This window comes from Macaca thibetana, chromosome 20 (assembly GCF_024542745.1).
Source record: "Macaca thibetana thibetana isolate TM-01 chromosome 20, ASM2454274v1, whole genome shotgun sequence".
Classification (NCBI taxonomy): domain Eukaryota; kingdom Metazoa; phylum Chordata; class Mammalia; order Primates; family Cercopithecidae; genus Macaca; species Macaca thibetana.
In genome coordinates this window covers 75,365,837-75,388,436 of record NC_065597.1, presented here as the reverse complement: position 1 = coordinate 75,388,436, position 22,600 = coordinate 75,365,837, and the positions used below count along the sequence as shown (strand labels likewise).

At 50.5% G+C, this 22,600-nt stretch overlaps 1 protein-coding gene across 3 annotated transcripts in view; it reads right to left on the bottom strand.

Moving 5' to 3' along the window:
• AXIN1 (axin 1) overlaps positions 1 to 22,600 on the bottom strand; it is a 67,660-nt gene that overhangs the window by 42,021 nt on the left and 3,039 nt on the right. The window contains exon 2 of one of the 3 annotated variants that reach the window (XM_050774675.1): positions 19,978 to 20,936. In XM_050774675.1, the coding sequence (XP_050630632.1) occupies positions 19,978 to 20,855 (878 nt within the window). In that variant the 5' untranslated portion in view covers positions 20,856 to 20,936. Of the gene's footprint in view, positions 1 to 19,977; positions 21,091 to 22,600 lie in introns of those variants that run through there. The other 2 variants (XM_050774673.1, XM_050774674.1) reach the window with 2 other exon arrangements.

The window sequence follows — 22,600 nt, the reverse complement described above, 5'->3', positions numbered from 1 at the left end:
CCTTTGCACCCAAAGGTGACAAAGTTTATACTAAAAAATGTGATTGAGAGCCGGACACAGTGGCTCACACCTGTAATCCCAGCACCATGGGAGGCCAAGGCGGGCAGATCATGAGATCAAGAGATTGAGACCATCCTGGCCAACATGGCGAAACCCCATCTCTACTAAAAATACAAAAAATTAGCTGGGCATGGTGGCACGCCTGTAGTGCCAGCGACTCAGGAGGCTGAGGCAGGAGAATCACTTGAACCTGGGAGGCAGAGGTTGCAGCGATCCGAGATTGCACCACTGCACTCTGGCCTGGTGACAGACCTGGATCAAAAAAAAGTCATCAAAATCAGGCCACCGTCAGCTATAAAAATCTCTATTTTACTTCCTCCATAAAATCAGGGATGTGGTCTCTACCTGAAGGGTCAGCCAAGATTGCCAGCGCCGGCCGGGCATGGTGGCTTACGCCTATAATCCCAACACTTTGGGAGGCCCAGGCGGGTGGATCATGAGGTCAGGAGATCGAGACCATCCTGGCTAACACAGTGAAACCCTGACTCTACTAAAAATACAAAAACTTAGCCGGGCATGGCGGCGGGTGCCTGTAGTCCCAGGTACTGGAGAGGCCAAGGCAGGAGAATGGCGTGAATCTGGGAGGCGGAACTTGCAGTGAGCCGAGATCGCGCCATTGCACTCCAACCTGGGCGATAGAGCAAAACTCCATCTCAAAAAAAAAGATTGCCAGCACCCCCATCAGGTCCCAGGATGCCCCACCTATGTATCTGGTGGGTGTTCTGCATGGTGGCAGACACTTGGTGTCACCCCTAGGGGCAGGAACAGGTGATGGGCTGACCGGACAGCATCGACTGACCGTGGGGCAGGGGACTCTCACTCATTCTGCTCACACTGAATGAGCAGGTGATTTCTCGGTCACTTAGGGTGGCAAACACAAAAGGGCAAGAGAATGAGTCACCAGGCACCAGGCAGGAGCTTCCGGCTCAGCCCTGTCGCCTGTGCCTAGGTGCCTCGCTGTGGTTCCACTCTGCGGCCAGCCTTTTATTTATTTTATAATACCGTTGGTGCACCCCACCCGCCCACTGTGAATTGCACAACACATCAAAGGCCCTTTATGGTCAAAATCAAACAGTGAAGATAGAGAGGGCATGTGTTTCTGCAGACTGTCTACAGGCGCAGCACAGGCGGGGTGGCCCTGGCAGCCACCCACACCTGCCATCCCAGGAGGCCAACAGCTCAAACTGTGGCCAAATGCCCCTCACCAGCACTTACTAGCTACTCACCACAGGCAGTCTGCCAATTCCTAGCTTACAAAGTGAAAATGACAGTGGCCACTTCTTTATAAAGTTTCTGAGCATCTCAGCAAATAGTGTTTGGGTGAAGCCAGGCACACAATGCGGGAAGCCCTCCCCCATAGCCCAGCAACCAAAGTGTCCTGCACATTAGTTACGGGACTGGGTGGGAAAGGTTGCAGGTCACAGTTAAACCCACAATTCCAACTAACTGTCTGTGAGAGTCTAAACAAATGCTTCACCAGGCTGGGGACAGTGGCTCAAGCCTGTAATCCGAGCACTTTAGGAGGCTGAGGCAGAATGCCTTAAAGCCAGGAGTTCAAGATCCACCTCAGTGAGAAGGCAAGACCTTGTCTCTACAAAAAAATGTTGCAAAAATTAGCCAAGGGTGGGCAGGGTGGCTCACACCTGTAATCCCAGCATTTTGGGAGGCCGAGGTAGGTGGATTGCTTGAGTCCCGGAGTTCAAGACCAGCCTGGACAACGAGGTCTACAAAATATTTTAAAAGTTAGCCAGGTGTGGTGGCATGCACCTGTGGTCCCAGCTACTCAAGAGGCTGAGGCAGGAGGATCGCCTGAGCCCAGGAGGCTGAGGCTGCAGTGAGCCATGATCATGCCACTGCATTTCAGCCTGGGTAACACAGCAAGACCCTGTCACTAAAAAAAACTAATACGGCCGGGTGTGGTGGCTCACGCCTGTAATCCCAGCACTTTGGGAGGCCAAGGCGGGTGGATCACCTGAAGTTGGGAGTTCGCAATCAGCCTGACCAACATGGAGAAACCCCATCTCTACTAAAAGTAAAAAATTAGCCAGACATGGTGGCACATGCCTGTAATCCCAGCTACAAGGGACGCTGAAGCAGGAGAATCACTTGAACCCTGGAGGCAGAAGTTGCAGTGTGCCAAGATCGCACCATTGCACTCCAGCCTGGACAACAAGAGTGAAACTCCATGTCAAAAAAAAAAAAAAAGAAGAAGAATAAATACTTAACAAGAACAGCATATTCACAGGAACCCAAACACTCATGATTTTGAAAGGCACATGGCAACAGGTGCTACAAACAGGAGAGATGGCAGGCAGGGAGAGGGTGGCCGGGCACCCTGTCCTCTCTGCACAGTCCCCCACAGACAGAAGCTGCTGCTCCGCTTCCCAGGAGAGACAGCAGGCAGGAAGGGTCTGCCAGGCACCCTGTCCTCTCTGCAAAACCCCCAGGTGCTGCCACGCTGCTCACACCAGTAATTATTTAAAATGATAGTGGGCTGGGCACGGTAGCTCATGCCTGTAATCCCAGCACTTTGGAAGGCCAAGGCAGGAGGATCACGAGGTCAGGAGTTCGAGACCAGCCTGACCAACATGGTGAAACCCCGTTTCTACTCTAAAAATACAGAAATTAGCCAGGCGTGGTGGTGTGCACCTGTAATCCCAGCTACTTAAGAGGTGGAGACAGAAGAATCACTTGAACCCGGGAGGCAGAGGTTGCAATGAGCTGAGATTGCACAACTGCACTCCAGCCTGGGTGACAGAGCGAGATTCTGTCTCAAAATAATAAAAAAAAAAAAAAGGTAGTGAAAAACATATAGAGTGGGTAACATGAATTAGGATTCCATTTTTGAGGGGAAAAAATGTGCTAAGAAAAATCTAGAGGGATCTAGATAGAATAGTAGTATCTCTGAGCAGTGGGATATCAGATCATTTCTTTGTTCTGTGTTTTCTTTCTTTTTTTTTTTTTTGAGATGGAATCTTACTCTGTTGCCCAAGCTGGAGTACAGTGGTGCGATCTCAGCTCACTGCACCCTCCACCTCCCCGGCTCAAGCAATTCTCCTGCCTCAGCCTTCCAAGTAGATGGGACTACAGGCGTACAACACCACGTCCAGCTAATTTTTGTATTTTTTTGTTTTTGTTTTTGAGACAGAGTCTCGCTCTGTCGCCCAGGCTAGAGTGCTGGAGTGCAGTGGCGCAATCTCGGCTCACTGCAAGCTCCACCTCCCGGGTTCACGCCATTCTCCTGCTTCAGCCTCCTGAGTAGCTGGGACTACAGGCGCCTGCCACTATGCCTGGCTAATTTTTTTTTTTTTTTTTTTTTTTTGTATTTTTTAGTAGAGATGGGGTTACACTGTGTTAGCCAGGATGGTCTTATCTCCTGACCTTGTGATCCGCCCACCTCGGCCTCCCAGAGTGCTGGGATTACAGGCGTGAGCCACCGTGCCTGGCCAATTTTTGTATTTTTGGTAGATACGGGGTTTTACCATATTGGCCAGGATGCTCTTGATCTCTTGACCTCGTGATCCTCCCGCCTTGACCTTCCAAAGTGCTGGGATAACAGGCATGACCCACTGCGTCCAACCCTTTTTTTTTTTTTTTGAGACAGGGTCTTTCTCTGTCAGCCAGGCTGGAGAACAGTGTCACAACCTCACTCACTGCAGCCTCAACCTCCCAGTCTCAGGTGACCCACCCATCTCAGCCTCCCGAGTGGCTGGAACCACAGGTGGGTGTCACCACACTCATCTCAATTTTTCTATTTTTTTGTAGAGATGGGGATCTCCCTGCGTTGCCCAGGCTGGTCTCAAAATCCTGTGCTCAAGCAATCCAACCCCCTTAGCCTCCCAAAGTGCTGGGATTACAGATGTGAGCCACTGTGCCCGCTACCAAATGTCTTTCACATAGAACTCTGACAACAATCTGTCTTTGCATTGACTGACAACTATGAAGTAATGTACATGAAGAGCACTTTGAAAATTATAACGCACCAAAGAACTCACTAATGAGACTCGCTAGTTACTGCTCAACACGATCAGCTATGAAACTGAAGACCTCTTTCCTCTGCTCAGCATAAACACTGTACATTTAAACCACTTCTGTGCCACTGGTTCTGGCAGTGTACATTTAAACCACTTCTGTGCTGCTCACTGCCAGACTTCTTAAATGTCGCAAAAGTCTCTTCAGAGCCTGGAACTGTACAAATGGCTTCACATCACATTTTTAGCTTCACAAGGATCTGATGAGAAACACTTTATGTAATGAAGAGTGGGAACATTTAAAAAGTAGAACAAAAATTATTTTATGCTTTCCTCCCCAGGAGACACTAGCCCCCTCATTCCAGCCTTGACCCCTGGAGCAGAAGCCCCCAGAAATTTATCAGTTCCAAAGAAGAGCCAATGACCTTTCACAAGCTCAGATATCTACGACTGCAACAAACATTTAGAAGTGGTAATTCCCAACAAATTGCAGGCAATTTAGAGTCATTTGCCAAGATGCAATCTGCCCTATTGCTCCAGGGTCTTTACGAAGGCCAGCCAGACCACAGCCCTTGCAGACTGCAGGGTGGCAAGTCTCACGCCAGCCTCAGAGCCTCCTCAGCAGAAGTCTGAATCCATAATTTACCCAGAACCAGGCTGCCGGCTTACAGTCATGGTCCCTGAATCCTGCATAAAACTCACCCAAAGGAGACCAGTTCTCAGTGCTGAAGCTACAAGATGAAAATGATAACTTCTGAAAGCCACGTCTTATTAAAAATTAAAACACCTGATACTTATGAATCTAGTTAAGATAAAAATTTTGTACATGAAGCACTCTGATTTGTTCCCTTGAAGTAATTTAGAAACTGCAAGTTCCAAGCTGGGTCTACCCTTTTTGTGACATTGTCAGGGATCCTGGAACCCTTCCCTGGGCTGACAGCTCATGGACGTCCCTTACACTCCAAAGCAGCTGTGTCTAGTTTCCTTGACTCTGAGTGTGCAGCAGGAAGAAGCCTCTGTCTGGAGAGAAACACTCTGAGGCAGAAATAGAAAATCTTTGATTTTATGAGATATTTCACTTTTTTCTACTTCTTTTAAAAGGAGTTTCACTTCACCCAAATGAACTAAACGCAACCAACTCATGAGAATCTACCAAACACTCCGATCGGCGTACAGAATGCACAGCAGTAAGCGGACGCATAACAAAATCAAAACAAAAACGGCCTGGACTGCTTTCATTTGCAAACTTTTTTGTTCGCCATGGAAATGCTTTATCTTTATGGTATCTTCAACATAACTTCACACTGCACCATGAAGCTATAAATTCCAAAGCTAATGGAATCTCTAAGCAAAGGTGCAAGCCTGACACTGCATGAGGGGCCCTTACCCCAGTGCCTCTACTTACGTCACCCTCAGATCTCCACACAGGTGCACCTCAGCCACTGGTCTGACCCCCAGCCTCGCTGAGCCCCTGCTCAAAAGTGCCGTTTCCAGGCCTGTGGGTTCCAGAGACAGAGGTGACTAAGGGCCTGACCCTGACTACAGCAGATGGGAGGTTACTTAATCTTCCAGGGCCTCAGTTTCCACATGGATGGCATGACACTCCCACACCTCGCTAGGGGCTCACAGATGGCCTGATGCCTGAGACAGGCAGCGCGAGAATCCACAGGTTGGCAGCCTTCAGCAGCGAAAATGGTCCCTGACAGTCCTCTGTTCACAACTCCTGCAGATGGTGGTGGACCACCAACAAACAAGGGCCCCACGGTCCAAGAACAGTTTAGAGAACTCGCGGCAGCAACGTCACAACCACAAGTAAAGCATATTTAACTTCTAGAAACAGGATATAAAACCTGCAGCCAGGCCGGGCGCGGTGGGTTATGCCTGTAATTCCAGCACTTTGAGAGGCCGAGGCGGGTGGATCACAAGGTCAGGAGATGGAGACCATCCTGGCTAACACAGTGAAACCCCATCTCTACTAAAAATGCGAAACAATTAGCCGGGCGTTGTGGGGGGCGCCTGTAGTCCCAGCTACTCGGGAGGCTGAGGCAGGAGAATGGCGTGAACCCAGGAGGCGGAGCTTGAAGTGAGCCAAGATCACGCCTCTCCACTCCAGCCTGGGTGACAAAGCGAGACTCCGTCTCAAAAAAAAAAAAGACCTGCAGCCAGGCACCATGGCTCACACCTTTAATTCCAATGCATTGGGAGGCCAAGGCAGGAGAATTGTTTGAGGACAGGGGTTCGAGACCAGCCTAGGCAACACAAAAGAACCTATCTCTACAAAAAAAAAAAAAAAAAAATTAGCCAGGGCCAGGAGCACTGGTTCACGCCTGTAATCCCAGCACTTTGGGAGGCAGAGGCAGGCAGATCACCTGAGGTCACGAGTTCGAGACCAGCCTGGCCAACATGGTGAAACCCCCTCTCTAGTTGAGGCTGAAGTGAACAGTGGTCACACCACTGCACTCCAGCCTGGGTGACAGAAATAATAAATAATAAATAATAATTGAATAAAAAAATAAAATAAAAATTAAAAATAAAGAAATTAAAATAATAAAAATTTAAAAAAACAGGCCAGGTGCGGTGGCTCACATGCCTATAATCCCAGCACTGTGGGAGGCTGAGGCAGGCAGATTACCTGAGGTCAGGGGTTCGAGACCAGCCTGGCCAACATAGTGAAACCCCATCTCTACTAAAAATACAAAAATTAGGCAGGCATGGTGACACACGCCTGTAATCCCAACTACTCAGAAGGCTGAGGCAAGAGAATTGCTTGAGCACAGGAGACAGAGGTTGCACTGAGCTGAGATTGTGCCACTGCACTCCAGCCTGGCCAACAGAGAGAGACTCTGTCTCAAAACAAACAAACAAATAAATAAATAAATAATAAATTACCCAAGCACAGTGAGAGTGAGGCACACCTGTGGTCCCAACTACTCAGGAGGCTAAGGTGGGATAATTTCTTGAGCCCAAGAGGTTGAGGCTGCAGTGAGCTGAGATCACACCACTGCACTCCAGCCTGGATGACAGAGCAAGACTGTCTCAAGAAAAAAAAAACATTACAGTTAACATCTTAACATCTCCAGAAAAATTTTTAAACGTTGATATACATATATTAAAAAAGGATAAATTTTTGAGTGTATATTCAGAAAGCAAAGGCAGAAAAAAAGTATTGAAAAGCTACGAAAACACAACAAAAAGAAATGCAAAATATGTGAAAGATTTTAAATTTAAAGGATCACTCTAAATGGTCCAAAATCTAAATAAGATCTCAAAAAAGTTCTAAAACGAGAAATGGTCAAGATGGAAGAGAAGAAATTATCAAAGAAATAACATCTCTGGTCAGATGCAATCAATGGCTCACACCTGAAATCTCAACTCTCTGAAAGCGCAAGGTAGGAGGACTGCTCAAGGCCAGGAGCTTGAGACCAGCCTGGGCAACATAGGGAGACCTTGTCTCTACAAAAAACTGTAAAAAATTAGCAAGGTGGGCCGGGTGCGATGGCACACACCTGTAATCCCAGCACTTTGGGAGGCTGAGGCGGGCGGATCACCTGAGGTCGGGAGATTGAGACCAGCCTAACCAACGTGGAGAAACCCCATCTCTACTAAAAATACAAAATTAGCTGGGCATGGTGGTGCATGCCTGTAATCCCACCTACTCAGGAGGCTGAGGCAGGAGAATCGCTTGAACCCAGGAGGCAGCAGTTGCGGTGAGCTGAGATCGCACCATTGCACCCCAGTCTGGGTAACAAGAGCAAAATTCCGTCTCGGGGGGAAAAAAAAAATTAGTGGGGTGTGCTAGTGCCTGTAGTCCCAGCTACTCTGGAGGCTGATGCAGGATTGCTTGAGCCTTTTTTTCCAGATCTACCTCAGGAAAAAAAGAAAAGAAACAAATAGCATTTTTAAAGTCCAGAATTAAAGGACAAGTTTCTTCAGCACAACGAAAGAAAAAAGCCCCAAGCAAAACACAATATTATGAAATAACACTGTTGATAAAGAAAACATCCAAAAAATGTCTGAAGAGAAGAAAAAAAGCCCCATCCACACCGTATGAAGAGAATGGAGTCAGATCTTTCCAGTGCAGCTCAGAAAAACAGAAGGTCATGGTGCAATTCCTCCAGATCTCTGGGGAGGTGCCTGCCACCCAACCTAAATTGTAAACCCAACTCATCTCTCCCTCAAGTTCTTTTGGCATGAGCACATAATACCAGTACCACAGCACACCAGTACCACAGCACCCAGTACCATGGTACCATAGCACCCAGGTACCATAGCATGCCAATAACACAGCACCCAGTACCACAGCACACCAATAACACAGCACGCAGTACCACGGCACCCAGTACCATAGCATGCCAATAACACAGCACCCAGTACCACATTACACCAATAACACAACACCCAGTACCACGGCATGCTAATAACAGCACCCAGTACTACAGCAACCAGTACCCAGTACCATGGCATGGTAATTACACAGCACCCAGTACCATGGCACACCAATAACACAGCACCCAGTACCACAGCATGCCAGTAACACAGCACCCAGTACCATGGCATGCCAAAAACACAGCACCCAGTACCACAGCATGCCAATAACACAGCACCCAGTACCATGGCACGCCAATAATGCAGCATCCAGTACCGCAGCATGCTAATTACACAGCACCCAGTACCACAGCACACCAATAACACAGCACCCAGTACCATAGCATGCCAGTAACACAGCACCCAGTACCACAGCACGCCAGTAACACAGCACCCAATACCACGGCATGCCAATAACACAGCACCCAGTACCACGACATGCCAAAAACACAGCATCCAGTACCATGGCACACTAATTACACAGCACCCAGTACCATGGCACACTAATAACACAGTACCCAGTACCATAGCACGCTAATTACACACCACCCCGTACCATGGCAAACTAATAACACAGCACCCAGCACCACGGCACACCAATAACGCAGCACTCAGTATCACGTCACGCTAATTACACAGTACCCAGTATCACGGCATGCTTACACAGCACCCAGTACCACAGCACACCAACAACACAGCACCCAGTACCACAGCACACCAGTAACACAGCACCCAGTACCACTTCATGCCAATAACACAGCACCCAGTACCACAGCACACAACAACACAGCACCCAGTACCACAGCACACCAACAACACAGCACCCAGTACCACTGCACACCAATAACACAGCACCCAGTACCACAGCACGCCAATAACACAGCACCCAATACCACAGCATGCCAATAACACAGCACCCAGTACCATGGCACCCAATAACACAACACCCAGTATCACAGCACCCAATAACAGCACCCAGTACCACTGCGCCCAGTTACAAAGCATGCCAGTACCACACACACCAGTGCCACGGCACCCAGTCACCACAGGATGCCTAAAGAGTAACTGTTTCAACCAGAGTGGGAATATGGAAGGCTTCAGAACACGTCTTCCAGAGAAAAAATACTTTATTTAACAGGTTTTACAGTGAGGAGAATATTCACAACCACTCTACTGAGCTGAAGAATATGGGAAGATTTAAGTTGGAAAGTAAAATATTTAATCAAATGAAAAAAACAGCAATTATTAACTCAAAAACAAACACACAAAATTGTATAGGAAACAAAATGGCTGGGCACAGTGGCTCACACCTATAATCCTAGCACTTTGGGAGGCCGAGGCAGGCGGATCACTTGAGGTCAAGAGTTCAAGACCAGCCTAGCCGACATGGTAAAACCTGGTCTCTGCTAAAAATACAAAAATTAGCTGGGCATGGTGACGCACGCCTGTAATCCCAGCTACCTGGGAGGCTGAGGCAGGAGAATTGCTTGAACCCAGGAGGCAGAGGTTGCAGTGAGCCAAGATCATGCCATTGCACTCCAGCCTAGGGGACAAAAGCAAAACTCTTGGCTCAGAAGTGAAAGCACCAAGCCCTGGTGCATGAACACCTCAGGGTAGGAGTGAGACAGGAGAGCAGCAGAGTTCTCAAAGAGCCAGTGGACACATAGCAGTAAGCACATTACTCAGAAAAGGCACTAAGGACCGAACCGTGTCCCCCAATTAATACGTGTCAGCCCTGACCACCACATGGCTGTGCTTGAAATAAGGAAGTGTTATTGTTAGATGAGATCGTAAAGGTAGGGCCCTGACCCAAGAGGGCTGGTGTCCCTAAAAGAACAGCTGGACGCAGTGCCTCACACCTGTAATCCCAGTACTTTGGGAGGCCAATGTGGGCAGATCACGAGGTCAGTCCAGGACCAGCCTAGCCAACATGGTGAAACCTCAGCTCTACTAAAAATACAAAAATTAGCCAGGCGTGGTGGTGCATGTCTATAATCCCAGCTACTCAGGAGGCTGAGGCAGGAGAATCATTTGAACCTAGGAGGCGGAGGTTGCAGCGAGCCGAGGTTGCACCACTGCACTCCAGTCTGGGCAACAGAGCAAGACTCTGCCTCAAGAAAAAAAAAATAATATAATAAATAAATACAAAAACTTAACCAGGTGTGGGCTGGCGCAGTGGCTCACGCCTGTAATCCCAGCACTTTAGGAGGGCGAGGCCGGTGGATCACGAGGTCAGGAGAACGAGACCATCCTGGCCAACACGGTGAAACCCTGTCTCTACTAAAAACACAAAAAAATTAGCCGGGCATGGTGGTGGGCGCCTGTAGTCCCAGCAACTTGGGAGGCTGAGGCAGGAGAATGGCGTGAAGCCAGAAGGCAAAGCTCGCAGTGAGGGTAGATCACGCCACTGCACTCCAGCCTGGGCGACAGAGCGAGACTCTGTCTCAAAAAAAAAAAAAAAAAACCAACCAGGTGTGGTGGTGGGCGCCTGTAATCCCAGCTACTGGGGAGGCTGAGGGAGGAGGATCTCTTGAGCCTGGCAGGGAGAGGTTGCAGTGAGCTGAGATCACACCACTGCACTCCAGCCTGGGTGACAGAGCAAGACCCCGTCTCAAAAAAAAGAAAAAAAAAAAAAAGACACATTTACTTGTATCCTTTTTATTTATTTTTTTTTTTTTATTTTTTTTTTTTGAGACGGAGTCTTGCTCTGTCGCCCAGGCTGGAGTGCAGTGGCCGGATCTCAGCTCACTGCAAGCTCCGCCTCCCGGGTTTACGCCATTCTCCTGCCTCAGCCTCTCGAGTAGCTGGGACTACAGGCGCCCGCCACCTCGCCCGGCTAGTTTTTTGTATTTTTTTTAGTAGAGACGGGGTTTCACCATGTTAGCCAGGATGGTCTCGATCTCCTGACCTCGTGATCCGCCCGTCTCGGCCTCCCAAAGTGCTGGGATTACAGGCTTGAGCCACCGCGCCCGGCCTGTATCCTTTTTAAAGAAAAAATGTGCAGCCGGGCGCGGTGGCTCATGCCTGTAATCCCAGCACTTTGGGAGGCCGAGGCGGGCGGATCACAAGGTCAGGAGATGAAGACCATCCTGGCCAACATGGGGAAACCCCGTCTCTACTAAAAATACAAAAAATTAGCCGGGTGTGGTGGTGGATGCCTGTAGTCCCAGCTACTTGGGAGGTTGAGGCAGAAGAATGGCATGAATCCAGGAGGCGGAGCTTGCAGTGAGCCAAGATCGCGCCACTACACTCCAGTGACAGAGCGAGACTCCATCTCAAAATAAAAATATGCAGCTGTTTTGAATAGCTGCATATTGTAAAGCTTTTATTCTTTTAATAATATACTTTCTAATTACAAACATGGTGTTATAGGAATTCGGAAAATACAGAAAAACAAAAAGAAAAAAATTAGAAGCCCACATATCCAACTGTACAGAAAAAAATACCTGTGTAACCAACCAGCCTGCCACTGGGTATTCAAGTCATCCTATTTGCTGGAATATTACAAGCAGCACTCCTTAGGATTATTTTAAATGTTTGTTTAGGAGCAGACACCAATCCCATAGACTAACAGGTGAGTTGGTAAAGATCCAGAGTGGGTCAAAACCAAAACAAAGGGGGTAGGGGGAAGGGACAGCATTAGGAGATATACCTAATGTAAATGACGAGTCAATGGGTGCAGCACACCAACATGGCACATGTATATATAGGTAACAAACCTGCACGTTGTGCACATGTACCCCAGAACTTAAATTAAAAAAAAAAAAAAAAAGCACTGGAGCAACCTCAAAGGAAGCAGGAGGGTGAGTGCCACGAACAGGGCCCAGGACCAAGCAGCCCACTGCAGCTCACAGTAAGGACAGTGCCTGCCCGGACACCCAGACGCCCAGTCACCCGGCCACCTGGCCACCCAGCCACCACCTGAGCCAAGAGCTGAGCCCATTTGCCAGGAGATGCCTCAACGGATCACGAAGGAAGCCCGTGGGCCGAGGTTGCAATCCACACAAGCCAGCGTCCAACTCCGGACAGGGCCCAGGGTCCTTGCTGGAGGAGAAGGGGCATGGAGTCTAGGCCCTATGCGAACTCAGCCTGGCGTGCGGCCTCTCCCCGGACGCCATAGCAGCATGGCAGATCTGTGTCTGCTGTAATAGAGTCCCATGACCAGTCTCCATCTCTGAGGGAGTGGAGAGACCAAACACTTTCAGGAGCTAATGGATTCTGAGAGGACCCCATGACACGGGGACACTGAGGCAAAGCTGCTTCCCTCCACACGCACAAGTAGGCAGCGGAGGGGCCCAAGAAAGAGCCAACAGGTGGCCTTCCCTCCCTGACAGCCACCATGGCCCAGCCTGGCCCCCACCTCTGATAACTGCAGGGTATGCTGCTACAAACGACGACGTCTGCGTTTGACAAGGACGTGCGGAACCGGAGCATGTGCATCAGTTCAGATCTGTGACACTGGTGCAAAATGTGAGAATGGGCTGGGGTGCCAGTCACGGCTACAGCTCAGTTCCAACAAGGACCACACGGGCCCACAGGGACACTTGCCCCAAGCCCTCCCAGAAACAGCTGCTGCAGGTCTACACCGGCACCAGGGCCAGGAACACAGTCTCATCAGCACGTCTGCCACTGGCTGCCTGCAAAGTGCTTCCCTTTCACAACCCACCCACACAACTCAGGACGGAGGTCCGCCCAGGCAAAGGGGCCTCTCAGTTCCAGAATCCTTTGGCCTGACAGGCAACTACAGATACTTTCGTGGACTCTGCTGAAACCTGTCAGTGACTATGGAGCTTTACATGACTGAAGAAGAGAAAAAATATGTTTGGAGTCCTCGCCTACTGACAGGTGCATAAACATACAGGATGGACTGGGCACAGTGGCTCACGCCTATAATTCCAGCACTTTGGGAGGCCGAGGTGGGTGGACCACTTGAGATCAGGAGTTCGAGACCAGCCTGGCCAACATGGCGAAACCCCGTCTCTACTAAAAATACAAAAAGTAGGCCGGGCGCGGTGGCTCACGCCTGTAATCCCAGCACTTTGGAAGGCCGAGGCGGGCGGATCACAAGGTCAGGAGATCGAGACCATGGTGAAACCCCGTCTCTACTAAAAATAGAAAAAAATTAGCCGGGCGCAGTGGCGGGCGCCTGTAGTCCCAGCTACTCGGGAGGCTGAGGCCGGAGAATGGCGTGAACCCGGGAGGCGGAGCTTGCAGTGAGCCGAGATTGCGCCACTGCACTCCAGCCTGGGTGACAGAGCGAGACTCCGTCTCAAAAAAAAAAAAAAATACAAAAAGTAGCCAGGCATGGTGGCACGCACCTGTAATCCCAGCTACTAGGGAGGCTGAGACTGGAGAACCTGGGAGGCAGAGGTTGCAGTAAGCTGACATCACGCCATTGCACTCCAGCCTGGGCAACAAGAGTGAAACTCCATCTTGGGGAAAAAAAAAAAAAAAGTGGGCTGCAAGCTGGTGCTGTGGTGACAGAGTCCAGCAGAGCCCAGCAGAGTCTGGGATTACAGGCGTGAGCCACCGTGCCCGGCCAGGAATCATTTTCAAAGTTTTCCTTGGACATCCACAAACAAAAAAATTTATCTTTGGGCCAGGCATGGTGGTTCACACCTGCAACCCTTGCACTTTGGGAGGCCGAGGCGGGCAGATCACTTGAGGTCAGGAGTTCAAAACCAGCCAGCCTGGTCTCAAAAAAAAAAAAAAAAAAAAAAAAAAAAAAAAAACGCTGAGCAAGGTGGCTCACGCCTGTAATCCCAGCACTTTGGGAGGCTGAGGTGGGTGGATCACAAGGTCAAGAGATCGAGACCATCCTGGCTAACACGGTGAAACCTCGTCTCTACTAAAAAATTAGCCGAGCGTGGTGGCGTGGGTCTGTAGTTTCAGCTACTGAGGAGGCTAAGGCAGGAAAATCTCTTGAACCCAGAAGATGGAGGTTGCAGTGAGCTGAGATCGTGCCACTGCACTCCAGCCTGGGCGACAGACCAAGACTCCCTCTCAAAAAAAAAAAAAAAATTAGCCGGGCGTGGTGGCAGGTGCCTGTAATCTCAGCTACTGGGGAGGTTGTGGCAGGAGAACTGCTTGAACCCCGGAGGTGGAGGCTGCAGTGAGCCGAGATGGTGCCACTACACTCCAGTCTGGGTGACAGAGCAAGACTCTGTCTTAAAAAAAACAAACAAAAAAATTCTCTTTAGATCTGCTCAAACAGGGGAAGCAAATACCCCAAAGGAGACTAGAAAGCCCCACACCCAGGCAAGCAGAGCCCACACCAGGGGCAGTATGGCTCACAAGCACCTCTGCCCCCTGCACCGCAGCAGAGGTCCCCTTAACAAGACAAGCCTGGGGCAGCCCCACCCCGGACCACCCCCTTTGCACAGGAAGCAGAGTCCACCCTTGCAACACAGCCCCTCTGAGGCCAGGCATCTTCCTCAGCACCACCGCCTGAGGTCCAGCTGACACGGAAACCCAAAACCAGTCCACCACACACAACTCTGTACACATTTTGGTCCCTTTCTTTTTCTTTTCTTTTTTTAAACCATTTCTTCTCTTAAACTTTTACGCCATTACCAGAAACACAGTCAATAAACTAATGAGCAGGTCAGATGGTTCCTTAGGCACCACTGTGGGAACCTGAACAGCAGGGGCTGGCTGCCCACCTTGGAAAGACCCAATGGTCCTCTGAGCAGCTCCATGAACCAGGAGCCCAAGACAAGCTACCATGTTGCTCCTGCTGTGGACACATCTGTCGTCCATTCTCTGGCCACGGCCACATTGACCAGCCCTATCCACAACTGTCTCACTGGACTGGCCCAGGAAGACACACAAAAATATCCAGGAAGACCCTGTCCCCAGCCAGCAAGGAAGGTCAGGGCAGTCAACAGAAGAGGCCAGCAGCGAGGGGACTGTGAGCCTGACCAACTGGACCTGGCAGGGGCGTGCAAGGCCAGCCCTGAAGGCCACCTGGTGGGCCAAGCCACCCTGAAGGGGAGCAGAGCCTGAGCCCGCCAGCCAGGGAGTGCAGGCCCTGGGCTCCCCGCCTGATCACTCGGTCAACAGCAGAACCTGCCTGCTGATCCACACAGCTGAAATGACACGTGAACCAGTCAACTCTGTTCAAAGTTCCACAGACAATGGGAACAAAGACCTGAGGGTGCAGAAGGTGTTCCCACAGAAGCAGAATAGGGGAGCCAGGGAAGAACCCCAGGAAACCCTGGCCCAGGAGCTCAAAATGACAGCGGGTAAGTGGGACAAACACAGAGAAGGGCTAGGAATGGAGCTCTTTCCTAGTTTGAGACAAAGACCTAAGCAAAACACATCACTTTCCTCAAATCAAGTATGTAAAACCACTACGCGGCTCACACACGGACCAACAAGGACCCACACCCAGGCCTCCCAAAGGGAAACTGGACGCCTGTGGCCGTGCTGGACCACAGCAGCCCCACCGCAGGGGATGAGGGACTGTGGCAGAGACACAGGCAAAGCAGCCCCCAGGACAGAGGGGTCAGCATCCGAGGCCTGGCCCTCCTGACACATTCCTCCACGCAGATTCCACCCCAGGACGACTAACCGGCTCTCCACAGGAAATGCATCCCCTAACACGTGAGGCCCAAGCTTCTGGCCCTGTTGTGGTAGCTGCCCGTTCAGTACCCACTCTCCTCCTCCCTTTGCGTTACCCGCTGCCTTCCTTTGGAGGACCACCCCCGGCTCCCCACTGGGGAGCAGGCGTCTGTCTGGGTGGAGCACCCCACTTTCCTTCAGGAATGGCCCTGCTGCGCAGCCCCCCGTGCATACACCATGACTGTGCTGAGACAGACAGGACACAGCGGCACACGTGCCCTCCTCAGAGCAATGGCAGGCCCGTCCTTCAGAGCTGCAGGAAGCATCTGCAAACAAGGGAGCCCGGAGCCCAAGGTCACTGCAGCAGCCACCTCCAACACAAAAGCCCACAAAGCCGCCCACCAGGCAGGCAAAGTCAGACTGGCACAAAGCGAAGGTGCCAGGCCCTGACTGAGGCACACCCAAGGCTCTGCCCCAACAGCGCCCTTCAGGGTTGCGCCCAGGTGGGTGGCTGTCCACGACTTCCAACTTAGTGCACCCTCACCCACCCCTGGCAGGACAGAATGTTCCAAACGTGAGGAACACAGCCTGGACTTCATGCCCTGTCCGTGCTAACAGGCAACCACTCCAACATCAGAGATCTTCAAACCACAGGCTGCACCACGGGCCACCTCCCACAGAGAGGATTCAACTGCAGACAGGACTCCCAAGCTCCGGGGTCCTCTGCCACCAGCAGCCCCACAGCAGGCAAGTCAGCACCCAAACTGTGTAGACACAGCTACACAAAATTAGACAGGAAAAGCCAATGTCTTCCACTAATTTTATAGCAAAGGTTGCTTATTACAAATACAGCAAACTAAGGACAGACGGCAAAGCTACTGCTCGCAGCCAAGAACTGAGAGTGGCTGGGAGGGAAGCACTGCGGTTCTAACAGTGGAAATCAGAACGGAGCTCATCTTCTTCCTGCAGCCCAGCCCTCAACTTCAGTCCCATCTTAAAAATAACCAGCCAGGGCGCAGTGGCTCACACCTGGAATCCCAGTGCTTTGGGAGGCTGAGGCGGGCGGATCTCCTGAGGACAGGAGCTCGAGACCAGACTGGCCAACGTGGTGAAAGCCCGTCTCTACCAAAAATACAAAAAATTAGCTGGGCATGGTAGCTCACACCTGTAATCCCAGCTACTCAGGAGGCTGAGGCAGGATAATCACTTGAACCCGGGAGGCAGAGGTTTCAGTAAGCTGAGACTGGACTACTGCACTCCAGCCCGGGCGACAAAGTGAGACTCCATCTCAAACAAAAAAACAAACAAAAATAACCAGCCAGGTGCAGTGGCTCATGCCTGTAATGCCCACACTTTGGAAAGCTGAGATCACTGGAGTCCAAGAGCTCAAGACCAGCCTAGCCAACATGGCGAAACCCTATCTCTACTAAAAATACAAAAATTAGCCAGGCGTGGTAGAACACATCTGTAATCCCAGCTACTCGGGAGGCAAAAGAATCACTTAAACCCAGGAGGCAGAGGTTGCGGTGAGCCGAGATCGTGCTACTGCACTCCAGCCTGTGAGACAAAGTGAGACTCCATTTCAAAAAAAAAGAAAGAAACTCTCAGTTATACCAGCCTTATTCAACAGGATACCTTTACGGCATATTGTGTCCTAAAAGTTTGCTAAATAAATAGCACTTGGCTAAAGACAATGAACAAAAAAGAAAAAAAGGCCGGGCGTGTTGGCTCATGCCTGTAATCCCAGCACTTTGGGAGGCCGAGGTGGGTGGATCACGAGGTCAGGAGATCGAGACCATCCTGGCTAACACAGTGAAACCCCGTCTCTACTAAAAATACAAAAAATTGGCTGGGCGTGGTACTGGGCGCCCGTAGTCCCAGCTACTCAGGAGGCTGGGGGAGGAGAATGGCGTGAACCCAGGAAGCAGAGTTTGCAGTGAGACGAGATGGTGCCACTATACTCTAAGCCTGGGCGATAGAGTAAGACTCCATCTCAAAAAAAAAAAAAAAAAAAAAAAAAAGGAAAAAAAAATACATTAGGTGGACAGTCCATTTTTTTTTTTTTTGAGATGGAGTTTCACTCTTGTCCTCTTGTCACAATCAAGACTCACCACAGCCGGCCGGGCGTGGTGGCTCACGCCTGTAATCCCAGCACTTTGGGAGGCTGAGGCAGGCGGATCACCTGAGGTCAGGAGTTTGAGATTAGCCTGGCCAACATGGCGAAACCCCATCTCTACTAAAAATACAAAAATTAGCTGGGCGTGGTGGCAAGCGCCTATAATCCCAGCTACTTGGGAGGCTGAGGCGAGAGAATCGCTTGAACCTGGAAGGTGGTAGTTGCAGTGAGCCGAGATCGTGCCACTGCACTCCAGCCTGGGTGACAGAGTGAGACTCCATCTCAAAATAAAAAAAAGACTCACCACAACCTCCACCTCCCAGGTTCAAGTGATTGTCCTGCCTCAGTCTCCCGAGTAGCTGGGATTACAGGCATGCAACACTGCACCCATCTAATTGTTGTATTTTTAGTAGAGATGGGGTTTCACCACGTTGGCCAGGATGGTCTCGAACTCCCAACCTCAGGTGATCTGCCCACCTAGGCCTCCCAAAGTGCTGGGATTACAGGAGTGAGTCACCACGCCCAGTCGACAGTCCATCTTAAATCGTATCACTTAGACTAAAGGGGTTTAACCTTAGAAATGTTTAATCCTGTGTTTATGAGCCAGCAGCGGATTTCTGTGTCACAGTAAGCTTGAAGAACTGATGCAAGTTTTTAATAACTCCTCGGGAGAGTCCCAGCACGTGGGGCTGTGCTTTCGGAGTCTTGATTAAATCAGCAGGGGTCGAATGAATTCCAGGCTTTCAAAGTTACACAGGCCGGAGCCTCCGGTCACCAGCTCTAGGGAAAGAGTGGGAAATGTATGTGCTCTGTTCACAAGCACAACAGATGCCAGCCCAAAAGTCAAATAAACCTCCAGGAACCACGCAGGGATCACAGGGAAGGAAGAATAAAGAAACAGGTTTCAAGGCTGAGCACCACTCTGCTCCGTCCCAGGCAGCACACACACCCCACATGCCCTGCGAGGATCGCCTCAGGGCCCACGCTGCTGTGGACTACACAACACCACCAACAGATTTTGTTGGCAGGAAAAAAGGCCCAATCCTGGAATGCCCACCACAGCCACAAGAAGTTTTCAAAGTACTATGACCATTCCCCACACGTAAAACATCCCCCCTACTATTTCTCAGCCTTTAGGAAGAAGCTTAGAAGATCATTATAAAAGCAACAATCTGGCCGGGCGCGGGGGCTCACGCCTGTAATCCCAGCAGTTTGGGAGGCCGAGGCGGGTGGATCACCTGAGGTCGGGAGTTCGAGACCAGTCTGGCCAACGTGGAGAAACCCCGTCTCTACTAAAAATGCAAAATTAGCCGGGCGTGGTGGCACATGCCTGTAATCCCAGCTACTTAGGAGGCTGAGGCAGGAGAATCGTTCAAACCCAGGAAGCGAAAGTTGCAGTGAGCCGAGATTGTGCCACTGCACTCCAGCCTGGGCAACAAGAGTGAAACTCTGTCTCAAAAAAAAAAAAAAAAAAAAGCAAGAATCCAATCATCCAAGTATTGATGCCCTGAAACGTCCACTCCTCCCTTTATTAAGCGCAAAGGACCATGTCTACCGGATAGATCCAGATCCTATTTAAGAGAGTACAGACTCTACTGATGAAGGGTAAAGTTTACATGTCATCGTGACTTTGAAGAATTCCGAGGTTCCTAATGACTCATAAAGTCATCTATTTTAGTCTGGTCTGTTCTCAGTAAAACTACTCTCAACATTACAAATACACAAAAGTATCTAATGACAAATGCAAAAGTATCACGAATAAGAACAGAACCAAAATTCAACCCCAACTGCAGCAGGACATCCAGTGTGGGTTAACGCCCGCCTCATCAGCACCTTTCTCTGGCTTGTTCTCCAGCTCTCGGAGGTGAGTACAGAAAGCAGGACGCTTGGCGTCGGACTCACCTGAACTCTCTGCCTTCGCTGTACCGTCTACTGGAGGAGGCCCTCGGGGCAGCTGTCTCCAGGAGCAGCTTCTGAGGGAGTCTTCCGGGAGGAGCAGCGTCTCTGCCATCGTCCTCGTCCATGTCCTGGTCACATTTCCATTCCTCATCTTCATTTAAAGTCGGCAGGTATCCAGATATGCCCTTCCCTGTCCCTGACCCAGAGCTCTGGTCACTACAGACTTTCGGGCTCTCCGAGCCTGTCCTGGTATATTCCAAATAAATATCAGACTTAAGGAAAGAGGGATAGGTGTTTTCCTCCATAGTGGCCTGGATTTCTGTCTGGGCCTGGTCAAACATGGCAGGATCGATCAGCTGCTTCATGATGCAGCCCTTTATGAAGCTCTTGGTGGCTGGCTTGGTCTGCCGGGACACGATGCCATTGTTATCAAGGATGTACTTTCGATAGATGGCTCTCGCCAGCTTCAGCCTCTTTTCCTCGTTCGAGTCACAGGGCTCCAGCTTCCTGAAGCCAGTGCAGGCAAACCAGAAGTCCAGCAAATCGGCACAGCCCTCCTGCTTCAGGAAAGTCCTGAATAGGCTTATCCCATCTTGGTCATCCAGCAGGGAGTGCAGTGACTCAGCCCACTTCAAGTATGGTGGGGTGGGGGAGGCACTGCCCTCAGGCTCATACCCCAGGTCCAGATCCGAGCGCCTCGGAGTGGCCGTCGAAGTCTCAGCTTTAATGCCAACACCTTTCCCAGAGCAGAAACTGTAGCTGGCGGGCCTCGGGTCTGTGGACACCAGTTCTCCCTCCTCACCAGGCACTGGGGGTCGGGGAGCATCTTCGGTGAAACTTGCTCCGAGGTCCAAGGGGAAACCCTGCTCTTGGATATTCATTTTGGGACTCTGCGTCAATGAACAATGAGCGCTGCACCCTAATACATCAGTACTTACAGCTCCAAAGTGAATCAATCTGTCCTGTTGAAACCATTAAGAGGACAAGGATTAGGAAAGGTGGGTCCATGAAACACGACCAGAGGTTTTCTCAAGACAAGACTCACGATGATGCCCTCCCGCTCAAACTCAAAGCAAGAAACTCAGTTTAAATGTTCAGTCGAGCTATATTTTGGCTACAAGCATAGTTCCACTTTAAAACAATTTCTGGAAACTTTTACAACTACAGGAATGCCTCTCATGCTAAGAAGGGATGCCCAGGACACGGGAAAGCCACTCCCCACAAGTCTCACTGCATGAACATCACGGAGGCTGGCAGCTTGAGCACCTCCCACCTCAGCTGCAGAGCTGAGTGACAGGGAAGACAGGAAGGCCGGAGGCAGGAAAGCTGCCTCTAGTCCTGGCTATGTGTATAAACCTGAGTGAGGGCTGGACCGTCACAAGTAAGATGGAGACAATCACTCCACCAGCCCCAACAACACTCAGAGAGAAAGGAAGGCGCGCTGCAGCCCCGAAGGTGGTGGGCGTCTTCTGAACCCCACATCCTCCAGGCTCAAGGCCACTGTTTTCCGCCTTTGCGTCACGTCACATGCGGTACACCTTGCAACACATGAGAACACACAGCACGGTGTTCCTCCAACTCTCAACACGCGCCTCAAAGAGAGATAATCATGGGTCACCTTCAGCCCCATCAACCAGGGGATCAAGGACACCACCCACGCCCAGAGGCGCTCGGACACCGCCACTGGAGACAATCTTAACACGCTCTGTCAGAATGCTGCACTTGACTCTTAAAAGCCTCTCTGATGAGGATTCAGATAGCAAATAGTAAATGGGTAACTTAAGGAACAGAGAAGGTACAGAATAAAAGGAAATGCAAATACAGTTTGTAGCTAAGGAAGCTATAGTTCATGTGACTTCACTCCTTAAGCTGAAAACCGAACCACCCACCCTCTTAGACATCAGGGAACTATAGAATTTGCTGCTACTACTGCTGCTGCTGCTGCTACAAGCCTGCAAGGAGTATGCAAAAGAGACTAGGTAAGGGCTCCAACAGAACCCCTGCCATGGTCTGTGGTCCTTCCTGCCACGAACTATAGGAGCCCAGGAGCTCTGGCTATGCCTCTCAACCTGGCCACGCAGGTGACTGCCACACAGCCTGCCATGCTGTAAGTGGTCCTGGCTAAAAGGGGCTGGAGAGAGGGCTTTAGAGAAGCATGTTGGGTTCAAAAGCCTGGAGTGCTGAACAAGCCACGGGGAACAAATAAAACCCTAAAACCCAGGACCAACTCAAGGGGGATCTCCCAGCCACCACTCCACACTGCTGTCCCTGGTCTACATGGAATCTGTCCCCCACATCAACTTCCTCACATTGCACACACTTTACCAGCCAACAGCTGCTCCTGGCTGGAAGCAAGAAGGATCCACAGAGCCAGGCATGGTGTCACGCACCTGTAGTCTCAACTACTCAGGAAGCTGAGGCTGGAGGATCCCTTGAGTCCAGGAGTTCAAGACTAACCTGGGCAACATAGTGAGACCCAATCTCTACAAAAAAACTTTCTTAATTAGCCAGGTATGGTGGTGTATGCCTGTAGTCCCAGCTACTTGGAAGGCTGGGGCAAGAGGATCCCTTGACCCCAGGACTTCAAGGGTGCAGTGAGCTATAATCGCATGCCACTGCACTCCAG